This window comes from Parambassis ranga, chromosome 2 (genome assembly GCF_900634625.1).
Source record: "Parambassis ranga chromosome 2, fParRan2.1, whole genome shotgun sequence".
NCBI classification, from domain to species: domain Eukaryota; kingdom Metazoa; phylum Chordata; class Actinopteri; family Ambassidae; genus Parambassis; species Parambassis ranga.
The window spans coordinates 15,098,784-15,111,762 of record NC_041023.1 but is presented as its reverse complement, the minus strand read 5'-3'; the positions used below and the strand labels follow the sequence as shown (position 1 = coordinate 15,111,762).

The following is a 12,979-nucleotide window of genomic DNA, read 5'->3' as shown; positions in this document are numbered from 1 at the left end:
TCAGTTAAGGTTTTTTTCCCTCGCTTACTACCACCTCTGACTAAACTCTTTACCTTTCACAGAAGAAGTCTGTAAGTTTGGCTTGGCTTAAAGCTTATATAACCCCCCCTCCCATGAGTAAATACAATCATCGTAATTGACTGATCAGATTCATTTCTATTATTTTTGTTGCAGTCTAACTTAAGAGCATAGTTCAGAGGCTGTGTTCATTTACTTGTTTACTGTGAGTTAAGCATTTACCCGGAGTTAAGCATCTTTAATCTCCAATAACATTACAGAATATTACAAGGATGATTTCAGTGTTTGATCACCTGAATTACTCCTTTGTAAATATGCGGGCGATGCGTAAAACAAACATTTTGCAGGAACAATATTGTAAGCTACTGCAGAGGTATTAGGGAATTGGTGAGCTACTTGGAAAGATCTGGTGATGATTTTCCCACAAACTACGCCATTAGAAAATAATGTATGTAATTTGTAAATATAAATATCCTGATATGTTAGGGCTGTGCGATTTGACGATAAATGATCGTGAAGGATTTGAACGTATCGGCGATCTACCAGAACGGACAGATCGTTTTATCGTCCATAGAGCACCTTCTATTAATTGCAGTTCTATGTTCGCGCAGACGCATGAGTTTTTTTTCACTCGGCCAACTCTCAGTGCGCTTAATGTGAACACGACCAACCAACGACAGCCTCCCTGTTAGGAAGCTACGGCTGAAAACGAAAAGAGAACGGAGCAACTGGTCCCTAAAACCAACTCCACCTTTATGTTCGGTACTTTTTCTGCCGGCAGCAGCGGCGCGTCTTCTAAGCCCGTGTCTGTGTGTGTCCGCGCGAGGTGTGTCGCAGTGGAAGGGCCGCGTGTATTATAATGCTACGAGCACGTACGCGCCCTCCTCTCTGAACATTACCAGCTCCTTATATTCAGGTTCGCTGCTGTTTCTGCCGTCAGCAGCTCTTCTGTGTGTGTGTGTGTGTGTGTGTGCGTGTGTGTGTGTGTGGGTGGGCCACGTGTGTACATCAGATGCAGACAGAGGCAACAGCTAATGACGTCACCAAAACAATAACGCAGGCATTTGATGAAGAGGCTCCATGAGGACTCTAGTAAACGGTGGACAGAGGTGACAGCAGCAGCTCCGTTTTTCCTTAGAGATGATTCCCATTAAAGTTTGATCATTTGTTCTAAATCACATTGAACTTTAAGAGTTACTTAAGTCTCAATACTGTATTTACTGTTTAACCTTAGGAGGCACACTTCAGTCTGTTTAAATGACTGTTGAATAATACTTTACAGAACTACATTAGTCTTCTTTTTAACCTATTTGAAATAAAACTTAATTTTGTTCTGTAAGTTATTTAAATTTTCATGTTTATTGAAAACTAATACTGAGTGCACGTTATCAGAGTTGTTGTTTGCCTTTAAAATCTACTGTTGAGAGGTGACAGAGTAGGCTACCTGAAGTCATTTACACAGAAACATGCAAATTAGTGTCAATGTAAAAACAAATCGTGATAAAATCGAGATCGTGATTTTATCATTAAAGAATCGTGATATAAAATTTTTGCCATATCGCCCACCCCTATGATATGTTATTATAATTTGGTTATAATTCACTTAGATAGCAATGGATAGAACTCACGTTTAATTGGAAACTGCATCATGCAGCAGTCTAAAACAGTTAGTACAAAGATGTCAAAGCAGGAATTCAATCAAGACCCTGTGTAGTAGTCCCTTATGTTCTTTAAGTTACTTTCAGCTTGGCTAAAAATCATAGCTCTGAGCAACAGACTTTCACCAGAGTAGCTACTCCTAATTGCTGGCTTTCATTTAAAAATAATTAACTGCCAGCTATTGCAGAACATAAATCTTATAGTGTGTCTGTAACACTGAAGACTAGAACTGCAACATCAATGCCCAGATTTTAGAAGTGAAATGTTTATAGCTCTTCTGGGACAGCAGTGGTTGTTTCCATTTTTATGTCAAGGTTTATATTTTATAGCAAGGAGCCAAAACATTATGACCAGTCACAGATGATACTTTTTCCCCCTGAGAATAGTTTAGAATAACTCTGTCATGGCAGCATGTACTTGCTTGTTAATACGATTGTAGTGCCGCCCATAGCACCCTAGCTATTGTTGGCATCATGTGCCAGGTTGTTACAGAAATCATCACAGGGATCACAGTGTACAATAGTTTAGCAAACAAAGTGTTGGCCTAAAATAGATTTCTGCCCCAGAGTCACAATAGTACTAAAGTCTACTCACAGCTCACAGTGATGAGACTAAAAGCCAGCCTCTTAACCAGCTGTGAGAGGGCACTGCACTGTGCTTTGAAAAGTTTCATGGTGGGCTCCAAGCTTGGCCTTTGATTAAGAAAAGGCTGTTGAGGCTGTTGGAAGTTTGCCTTGTTATTCGTGGAAATTGTTAATGCTTAAAGTTAAAGACCCTTCCTGACACAGTAAACTGTAAATTAGTTTTTAAAGGGTAGACATCAGAAGCAGACCTGTGTGTGTCTGTCTGTCTGTGGCCGTATACTCTACTGTGCAGTTCCTCTATGGTATGTGTCAGTTGTAGACAGGAAGTGGTGTGATTTATCTCCTAAATTTATATTACTTGGACCCAGGGATCGATCAGCCACTGTTGTTTGTGTGTAAATAATATAATTTTAATTGAGAATTTTTTTCCATTTTCTTTTGCTGTGTAAGAGCGCTAACATATGTTTCCCTTTCATTCATCTTTGTTCTGCTCTTTTCATTCTTCAGCTGCAATGACAGAAGAATGAACCTTTTAAATGCTTAGCAGCTGTCACAGAGGCGAGGCCCAATAAATTGTTTGTGTTGGCACTCATGGAAGATGGTGCTGGGAAAAATGCCATGCAAAGAAAGACATTTTAGCAGGACAAAAAAGCAGTAGCATGGGGGGAAAGTCTTAAATTGTCTATTGCCGACAGTTTCGGGAACAAAACCCCATTTTTTTGTATCTCTGTAAAACAGAGATGGAGGATGATCATGAATGACCCAACATATCTCCTCCAGCGTTGCCTTCTAGCTTCAGCAATGTGCTCTAAGGATGTCCAAATAACCAACAAGGTTTTAATGAGCCTGGCATGATGCCAGTAATGATCATGGTTATAGCCCTGAGAGTACAGCCCTCCACATTACTCGCAGTTTTCCCCCAGCTACAGTTTCTAATGAGTCAATGGGCAAAAAAACTGCACATTTGCTGAAGCTACATTCATTTCCATTGACCTGTTCTAAATGCTTTCTAACCACTGGGGTTATAAATTAGGAGCTAAGAATGTAAGACTGATTGGTGGCAGTTCTCCCCCGAGTATTTGGTAGGATTGTCCCTCTGGATAGAACAACTTTAACTGTGACGTGATCTGTTTCCTCAAAGAAGACTGTGATGACTTGATTGCCTCAACTATCACTGAAGGCTAATGAGTAACATTATACTTACATATTATTTTATTATGCTCAATAAATACAATATTTAGTTTAAACTTAAATTTGCCTACTTTTGAGTCTCTTAAAGGTTCAGTGTGGGCAGTTTAGGACAGACTCTTACCTAGCCACATTATTCCTTGAATAGCAGATAAAAGAGACTTAACAGCAGTGAGAGGATAAGCACATTAGCTAAGCTGTGTTTGTGCCACTGTGACTGTCACTATCAGTCTATATCTCATTCAGCTGAGGTATTTGGCATTTTGTTCTCTTATTGAACTGAAGTGTCATAGTGAATTTGTTTGCTTTGGATTATGAGGCATTGAATGTTGTGACTATAATGCAATCAACAGGGAACGAGTGCTGATGCTCTGGCATCCCGGCAACAAGCAGCAGAGCTTCTAGTATCCTTAGTACTGTCACTAGAGATTATAAGATAATTGACTGACATTTTATTTTATGATTTCTTTTTTTTGAATCAGTACAACCCTGTCAACCTCAAACATCTTTATTGCCATCACATCTGTTGCATCCCTAGGTCAAGACTACTAGTATTATTATTTAGGCGAGTTAAATAAACTGAAAAGCACTTGCACTTGATTGACCTATAATTAGGTGCATTAATGTATGTTATTCCTCTGGAATTTCTTTTAATAATACATTTGCAAAATGAATGTTGTTGCAAAACATTGCATTTTGTATGATTTATGTTTTCTTGCTGGTCTGTATGCAAAACAGCTTATGATACCCTTTTTTAAAACAAAACAGGTGGATGACATCCTGGGCGAGGAGAGTGACAACGAAAGTGAAGGTCGAGGGAAGGAAAAGCCAAGTAACGAGGAGATGGAAGATGAAGAGGAGGAACAGCAGCAGGAGCATCAGCAGCTAGGAGCCGCACAAGCTGCAGGAGGAAGCCTCAGTCCCCAGGTGCTGAGCGTGGAGGAGAGACTTCAGACACCATCCAGTGAGGCTAGTCATAGTGTCCCAAGGTGAGGCATCCTCCTTATCTCTGTCTGTATTTTTGTTTAGATTAATGTCAGCCACTAGTCCAAGAGCTCTTGAATAAGATGCAGTCCAGGAATATCACAGGACGCTCATATGCTTATAACAAACATTTATGCTTTGTTATTATTAGTTTCACAGTGTCACTGCTGTCGGCACTCACTGCTGATCCTTCTCATCTTGCATAAACACCTGCGGATAAGAAGGATGCTTAACTTAAATTGCAGTTGGCATTGCTTTTTATGTCCATTAAGGGTCCTCGCAAATGTACTGCATATTTCCAGATCTCCAATAACTATTATCATAACACACCACTTCATCAGCACGGCTATGCTAAAGCCAGACAGTCTGGTCCGTTGCCATGGAGACTAATTCCAAACAGACAGCAGGCATTTCAAGAGTTCTGAACATATGAGAGTGTCTTAATGCCGAAGAACAGGCCGAGCTGTCAGATCGCCAGGATTCAGCCTCTCACGACAAATCATTTTTCTGCCTTTGGTACATTCTGAGTGAGGCTTATGTATTAATTATATTTGTGTAAAAAATGTATTCATGTTCACTGCAGCTTTTGACAGATTGATTAAGGGCACATGTATCAAAAAATCTCCCAGAAATTAAAATCATTTGCATAGTACATAACATGAAATAGATAATAACGTCTGGGTAAAAAACAAATTGTATAAGGACCAAGTGGGTCAGTCGTCTGTGTAAATACATCTTTTTGCTCTTTTATTTATTTAATTATTATTATTTAATTATTATAATACTACACACGTATGGATTTTATTGCTTTGTGCATATTTTCGTTTGCTTCTGTGTGTAAAAACAAAACATCCACAGTTGCTATATTTTTACCTACAAAGCTGTACCTATTTTTTGACCCTGGTTCCCCGTCTGTAAGTCAGTGTTCAGCCTCTTCGCTCTGACTGTCAGACCTTAAAATGGAGTGTTTTTCTAAACCCGCATTCACTCAGAAACTTTGTTTTGGCTGTGGTTCAGTATCCATCACTGCTGTGACTTTTCAGTCCATCTCTCACCTGGTCTGACACCTTTGGTTGCTGCTAATGAGTAGAGCCTCAAATACACCATCCACACAGTGTTGTTTATTTCCTGTTGAAAACCTCTGGAAGCCTACCTTCAGAGTGTGCATTGGTGCAGAGCAGCAGTTGATTAAACAGCCTGACACACAAGGGGAAGGGGTGTAAATTTGATTCTGAATGAAGTGCGGACTTCAATTGGCAGGTGTTATAGGTCTTCAGGCCCATCTGTAAAAAGATACCGGCCAATCATATCAACCTGTGCTCCACTCTTTCCTGCTTGTGAAGTATATTCAGCTTGCATATGAGGTTACCTTTGCACTAAGCAGTGTTGAGTTTTTGATTGTGTCTGGCTGGCTTGGACTCCCCACTGTCTCTTTCTGTTTCACAGTATTAAGTTGGCTTTTGCTTCTTGAACTTCAGATCTGCTTCAATACATGTCATACTACACAGTCCAACTCATGTTTTTATTTATTTTCATCTTCAATTAACATGCCAGCTATTTTCTGAAAATGGTGCTGACAATATAAAACAATATAATTCACCAAAAAATAGTATAAAACTGAGAAATGCATCTTAAATCTCCCACATCACACTGCTCACTGCCTTTGGAAAATGCTACTTGTTTCCAACCTTGCCATGCCTGGTCTGTATTCATAGACCAAGATAAAAAAAAAGAAAGAAGCAACGCCTGATGTCACCCATAGGTTTGTGAGTCCAGCAGCTGCTATCTAGACGGTACCTAACAACTGAGAGAAGAACTGTACAGAGAGATGCAGTACAGCAAAATTATATTTAAATGTTAAACCTAATTTGCAGTATAATTGTATGCACAGCTTTCTAGTTGCATGTTTGATACATCTACAAACACATTTATCTTCAGTCCATCACTGCCACATGAAACGTCACACACCTGCTATAAAACCTTTTTAAATGTCAAAGAAAAGAGGGTTGCTAATTATAAATTCAATGTGAGGTAGGAAGTAGTCACCTACTGTACCTGGACTACATATTGTGTATTGTTAAAAGTAAATGAACGAATGTAAGTGCTGGAGGAAAGCCTCGAACAGTCTCTAAGACTTGACTGTTAATGTAATTCTCCAGTCTGACAGAGAAAACAATTTGTCCATATTGTTGGCCATTAGAGGCAGCTTAACATTTCTAGAAGTCGTATAGCTGCTTCCTGATTATGTCTGGACTCTGTGGGACCCCCTTGGTCCTTAGAGAGCTGCCTTAATAGTTGCCATTCTGTCAGTCTTCATCCCCGGCTCTACCACTTTCCTGCATTTGGTACAAAATAGGCATACATCTGTTGCTAAGATACTGTGTGATGTGAATGTCTCCGTTTTGTTCTTGCCATCATTCAGGATTTGCTCCTGTTTTTCTTTCTAAAGTGAAAACATCGATGCTCTTATCACTGTTCTCTTCAAGCGCTCTGCCATAAACCATTCATCCACTAACACCATTACACCAGCACTGCAATACCAAATTTAGGCTGCAAACAGCAGGCAAATAATAACATCCTGCTTATTTTTTATCTTACTTCTCCCCAGTTGAGATTCATCCTACTGAGCAGGGAGGAATTCACGCCCACAGTGCCAGGTTGTATCAAGTAACAATCTGGTTTTGTTAAAATAAAGCAGCACTGCATGTCCTAAGAACAAATGCTGTTTGAGTTACAATCAATACTAAGCTTCAGTAAAGGTAAAAAAGTCATTTATTTTCCTGCACACCATGAAGAGGAGGAAAGTTAAATTCAAGCTCCACATGGTGTAAAACTTGGATAATTCACACATGAATACCTGAATGATGAGAAAAAAATCTACAGTGGGCTGATTCAGTTTTAGTTTGTTTGCCAGTTTAAAGCTTTGTATTCATGAATCAGCTGTCTGCCTCATTGCACATCTAGGGCACCAAGCAGGTGGTACAAACTGCACAGTGGATAAGATTAGATTCAACTTTGTTATCAGCACACACGGTAAGAACCAGAAGGAAAATACCGCTTAGTGTCCAACCAGATGCAAATGGAGACAAACAGATTTAAATAAATAATAAACCTGAAAGGCAGAGTGATGTAGTGTGATTAAAATAATACTACTTAAATGTTCAGACATATCAGATATGCACATAATATTTATATATTTAATTTTAGCACAATTATTGCAATTGGTTTTAAACCCAAAGAAATACACTGTTAAATACAAGTATCACTTGTATATGATAAGGTTGCTAAGCAATATGAGCATGGTGACACCAAAAGGAAATCATTTGTTGTCTATCACCATGATTCTGATTCTGATTTAACAACACTCTGTCTACAACACTACAAAAAACTATAGACTGCATCCCTCAAAGGATGAGTTACCTCTGAATTACCAAACAACCAACTCTAGTCTTAAGTGTGGTAAAGCGCTTAATAATTACTTTCACTTTCTACAGTTAGTATTCTTTGTTTTGTTGATATTTCTTTTTAGAAGCACTACAGGGAGCATATTTGGTATATTTAAGTATCTTCTGAATGATATAACAGACTTATTGCTAATGTGTTTTGAACATAAAAGCTTCCAATACTGTCTGCTGTTAATAACTGCTGAACAAAAGGAGGCTTGTTCACCTTGTTCACCTTGTTCAATTAAAATCCGCCTTAAACCAGCTTAACCCTCACTTACCTTGATATTGGATTTCTTTAATGCAGTTGCATGTTAAAGCCTCAGATATGAAGGGAAAAAAGTGCTGTAGTCTGACGTTTGAATCCTCTTGTGAAGGTGTTGGTGGTCATTAGCTGCTAGTCAGGATTGATGTGAATGATTTATGCTGAGCAGAGGCACTTAGGGCCCAAACAGCTTTATGATTTAACAAGAAGGTTGGAGTATGGCTATAAAAAGGTGGATGAACTTTCATCTCTCCCTGCGGCTAACAAAGTCTTGTCCTTGTTCAGGCAGGCCATGGCTGGGGTGTACAAATAAGTTTTAGTGGCAGATAAAGTGTCTTTGTTAAAGGCTTTTATAGTATTAGCTTCTAGACATAAGGGATCAGTGGTGTGAAATATTAGCCTTCAAACAGAATTCTGAAATGATTTTACCTTTAAAGTCAGATGAGCACTGTGAATAATTGATTTGTCTTTTTGGTAAGAACTGCATCCCTACTGCTTAAAAAAGTTTTGCCTCTCACCTTGAGCACAATAAACACTACCAACAGATACAATGCAGGCATGGGACCATCTAAAGATTAAAAGCAGTGTTTTAGAGGTGTTACATTGACACTTACAGAAGCCCCTCTCAGGCATTGCACATTGCTGGCCTCATCTGTCTGTGAAAATGGTGGTACTTTGTCGCTCTAAAATAGATGTATGTTCCTCACAGTTTTGTTCATATAACAGGACATTTATGTAATGAGCTGAGATGGAGAGAGAGCTGCAGTAAGTTTAAAAAAAATCATCACTTCTATCAGTTGATGTTTGATTGTAGATTACCTTGCCTGTTTTATAATATCTGTGTGCAAGCACTGAAATGTGTTGGCTTCACAAGCTGTTTGTAATTCTCTGGTTTTCTGTTGTGTAAGGGTGCAACACATAATTGATAAATAATCTACAACTGAATTGGTTGCCAACAAATAGTCAAACATTACTTGCATATGTCATTGTGAGTATTTTTCATGTTGTGGAGCTGAACTAAACATTGTTTAGTGGAGTTGCAGTGGAGTGAACCAGCTTCCTTCCTCCTTACTATCTGTGACAGTTGCACATGTGTAACAGCAGAAGCTAAAACAAATATTTTAAAATGGCAGTGGCAACACAAACACGGCTGAAATCACCTGAAACTCTAGGAGCAAAGGTATGAATTTGGACTTAACCTCCTGAGTCCATTATATAGTCTGTGGCTTGTCTTTGTAAGCCTGTTCTAGCCTGTATCTAGATATCCAGCTATCCTCGAACATCCACCCGTCAGAGCAGCCTCTGCAGAAAGAGCATGCCTCACACTAGATAATGTGGAGATGCTGACTTCTTGTTACTGTTACTAAAATATTGCCTCATATAGTATAATATAACATGTGAAAGTGTTTGTACACAACAAATTGACATAAAATTGACATAAAATGCTCACTTCTTTAATTTAATATCATCACTTTGCCAACACGTTTTTTATTATTATTGTTATTATATTATTTAACTGTTGTATTATTAATAGTCTAATAAGCAGCAAAGTTAGCTGAATAATTTACATATTTTTGTCGTCTTTATTGTTTTGCACATTAGTGTTCAAAACTAGCTCAGGCTACGTTAAAATCTGCCTAAATACGAGCCATTTATTGTGTGCATGATGTATTATCCGTTTAGTCTATTATGTCCGATGGATTAATCAACATTTAAAAGAGTCTTTAGTTAAAGTCCTACTGATGTGACTTTCACACTTTCAGATTGATGTAAACTAGGGTGCCACTGTCTGTTTGAGAAGTGATTTACTTCCTCTATGTTCAGAGTTCTTTTTTGGTTTTCTGGGTGTTGCGTGTGAAGAGGTTGTGTAGATGTTTTTAAGGCAGACAATTATCCCTCTGCTCATCATGAATTTATTTCCTCTGTGACAGAAATAAATGTTACAGTAGCTCACACAGGTTAAACCGGGCCAACAAAATACTAAAAATTTGAACATTTAATTGTGTAGTTGGGCAGACTCCCAGACATTCCTGGTGCTATTGTTTTTCAAAGGAACAGATCATTTTAAAAGCATATACTTAACATTTTTTGGTGTAATTTGTCTTTTAGTACTGTATAAATGTATTTTTTCCATTAGTGCTGCTTATTAGGAAGATATTATGAATATGGAACTGTAGCCAAACAACAAGAGGCTTCCAGTTTAGAATTAGTGTGTGGAAGGCTGGTGGCCAAGTGATACTCAGGGATTTAATACCTGCAATGTTTTTACTCTTTGTTAGGAGATGGGATTTTATTACCTGCAGAACCCTGTAATCTAGTCCGTAGCACATATGTGAGTAATAATTACAGCTGAAATTACTTCCTTCCTGAAGCTCGTCCTTACATTTTATAGAAAATCTTGATGTATTTTTCCCATGCACTCTTTTTTCTATCTCCTGCTTTTTGACAGCTCAGTGTGGAAAAATAGCTTTTGTGTGAAGCAGGAAGTGTTTCTACCAATCAACACATTAACAACAACATGCAGGCTTCCTTGTGAACTAATTGAACAATGGAGCTACAACAGGAAGTCTGTGCTGTTGTCTTTTGTGGGCGCAAAGACTATGGCTAGAGTGCTTTTATTCTGAAGGAAACTTCAGAATATGAGGGGTGGACATTTTTATCATTTCTAATATTTATGGACATTTAATCACCTACAATTAGAATAAATATGATTTGACATGGTTTGACACATTAGTCACTGTCTTACGGTCTTCAGTCATTAGCTTTTCCCATGCAGTGCCTGTTGCATTGACTGCTGAACTTGTCACATCACAGCTTCTTCTGATTTCACGACTTTTACAGCAATTAGAGGCAATCGCGAGCAGACACATCTGCTGTTATCTCCACACTTTTAATTTCCTGTCTGTATAGGTGATACACGTTCATTCAGATGCCCCATCTCTACTTTCTCCTTTGTGGCGTGTCTCTGGAGTGTATTTATTTCCTAGTGAAAATGAAAGTGTGAAACTTGTCAGCTTGAGTGAGCATGTTGTTATATCCCCAGAACAGAGGTGATGGACGAAGTTTTTCATTCAGGTTGTCAGACAGCAGAGTGGAAGTCATAATGGGTTTCATCTTTTGGGCAGCTTTACCATTGTGTATGAAGGGAGACTTTGTTGTGGGTACACTAGCTGTGAGGACTGAAAACCTACAATATATTGTTTCACTGTAAATTATGCTATGCTGCTATGATGCAGTTGGTTCAGGCTTAAATTGAAATTGAAAAAACAAACCATTAAAACATTTTTTGTTTAAGCACAGTGGACATGTTCATACATGATTCTGTGTGAAACTGCTTGTGCAACATAGAAAATGAAAGGCTTTCATGTATTTGATTAAAGCCACATATGCAGTATATTGAATATGTGGTTTGACTGAACAAAAATAAGTACATTAAAAGCTTCTCCACTGAAACATGCTCTAATCAAAAGCAGATTTTGAATTATTAAAATTAAGTGATTTAACAAAAAACATTAAACATACAACCACTGTTACAGGATAAGAAATCAGTGTTCAATTATTCAATAAACCAAAGAAACTCAAAAATACATAAAAATGTGTGTTCATACACTGCGTGCAAACATGATATTTTAATTACTAGGTGTCCCCTTCTCAAAACTCAACTTCCAGATGGTCATATGTAGAGAAAATTAGAATTGTGTAAATTAAAGTGACCAGCATAACCTGAAGTAGTTGCACTATTGGTATTGCAGCATCTTAAGTAACATGTTGTGTGTGAGTAGCAGGCACTCTGGGAAATGTTACACATAATGGTGCATGTCCACCTTGTCTCTCTGGAGGATTTTTGTGGCACAGCAATAAACCAGAGACACATTTTAGAAATGGGGCCAAACCAAATGGGCCGCTGGTGTTAAACTAAAGGGAACACAGCCCAATAAGGGATGGATTTTGCCTCAGGGAACTTTTAACAGATTCAGAGCTGTATTACTGTGTGTAATATGTGCTGACTTAGCAGTGTTTGTGATACAGCAGGGTTGAATGAATTATTAAAGCCTTCACATTTTTTTTTCTATACAACAGGTTACCTTATGCATTCAAAAGTAGTCATGAGATTTCCTGTGGCCTGTTATGTCCCCAAGGACAATGTGATATATTTTTTTTTAATTTAATACCTACAGCAGGCACACTAACCTGCTTGGAAATAAATACAGCAGATTTCTTTGTTTTTATTTATTGTCCAATATGTAGATATTTTTCTGTTGAAAGGTCATCTGATATTGTGTGACATTTTAAGGTGTAAGAATGGCTGAACTTTTGCAGCCTGTAACATGTCAGTATAGAAAGCATGATGAGTACACAGACATAAAAACATATTTATGTAGTACTAGTATTTACTTAATAATTCTAAAGATTCTGATTTTCATCCCAGATTGCTTTATTTTTGCAACTTTTGTTGTAAAGGATTGCGATTTTTTTTTTTTTTTTTTTTTTTTTTTTTTTGCTGCAGTTTTTGCAATATCTGCAGCCTTAATTTACCTTTGTAAAAAAAAAAACTGCTGTCACGGCACAGGTCATTGTGAATCTCTTGAGTCTTTGAAACAGCACTGAATTCTAACTAGTCATGTTGAGCTCTGGGCAGAACCCTGCTGAAGTCTGGAGTGCAATATCTGTAGCTGCATCAGAACAAGGTATCAAAGCCAAAGAAGAAGCCCATTGCTGAAATGTAATTATCTTATCAGCAATTTGGCCTAAAAAAAATAATTAAAAATGCCAAATATCCGTGCCATATCGGTGTCAAATCGATAAACGCCCGGGCTATTGGCTAACTCCTATGGTAG

The 12,979-nt window shown here is 38.0% G+C and overlaps 1 protein-coding gene across 1 annotated transcript in view; it reads left to right on the top strand.

Moving 5' to 3' along the window:
• Window positions 1–12,979, top strand: part of ctdp1 (CTD (carboxy-terminal domain, RNA polymerase II, polypeptide A) phosphatase, subunit 1) — a 46,604-nt gene that overhangs the window by 18,151 nt on the left and 15,474 nt on the right. The window contains exon 12 of the mRNA XM_028399866.1: window positions 4,218–4,438. Coding sequence (XP_028255667.1) covers window positions 4,218–4,438 — 221 coding nt within the window. The remainder of the gene's footprint in view (window positions 1–4,217; window positions 4,439–12,979) is intronic.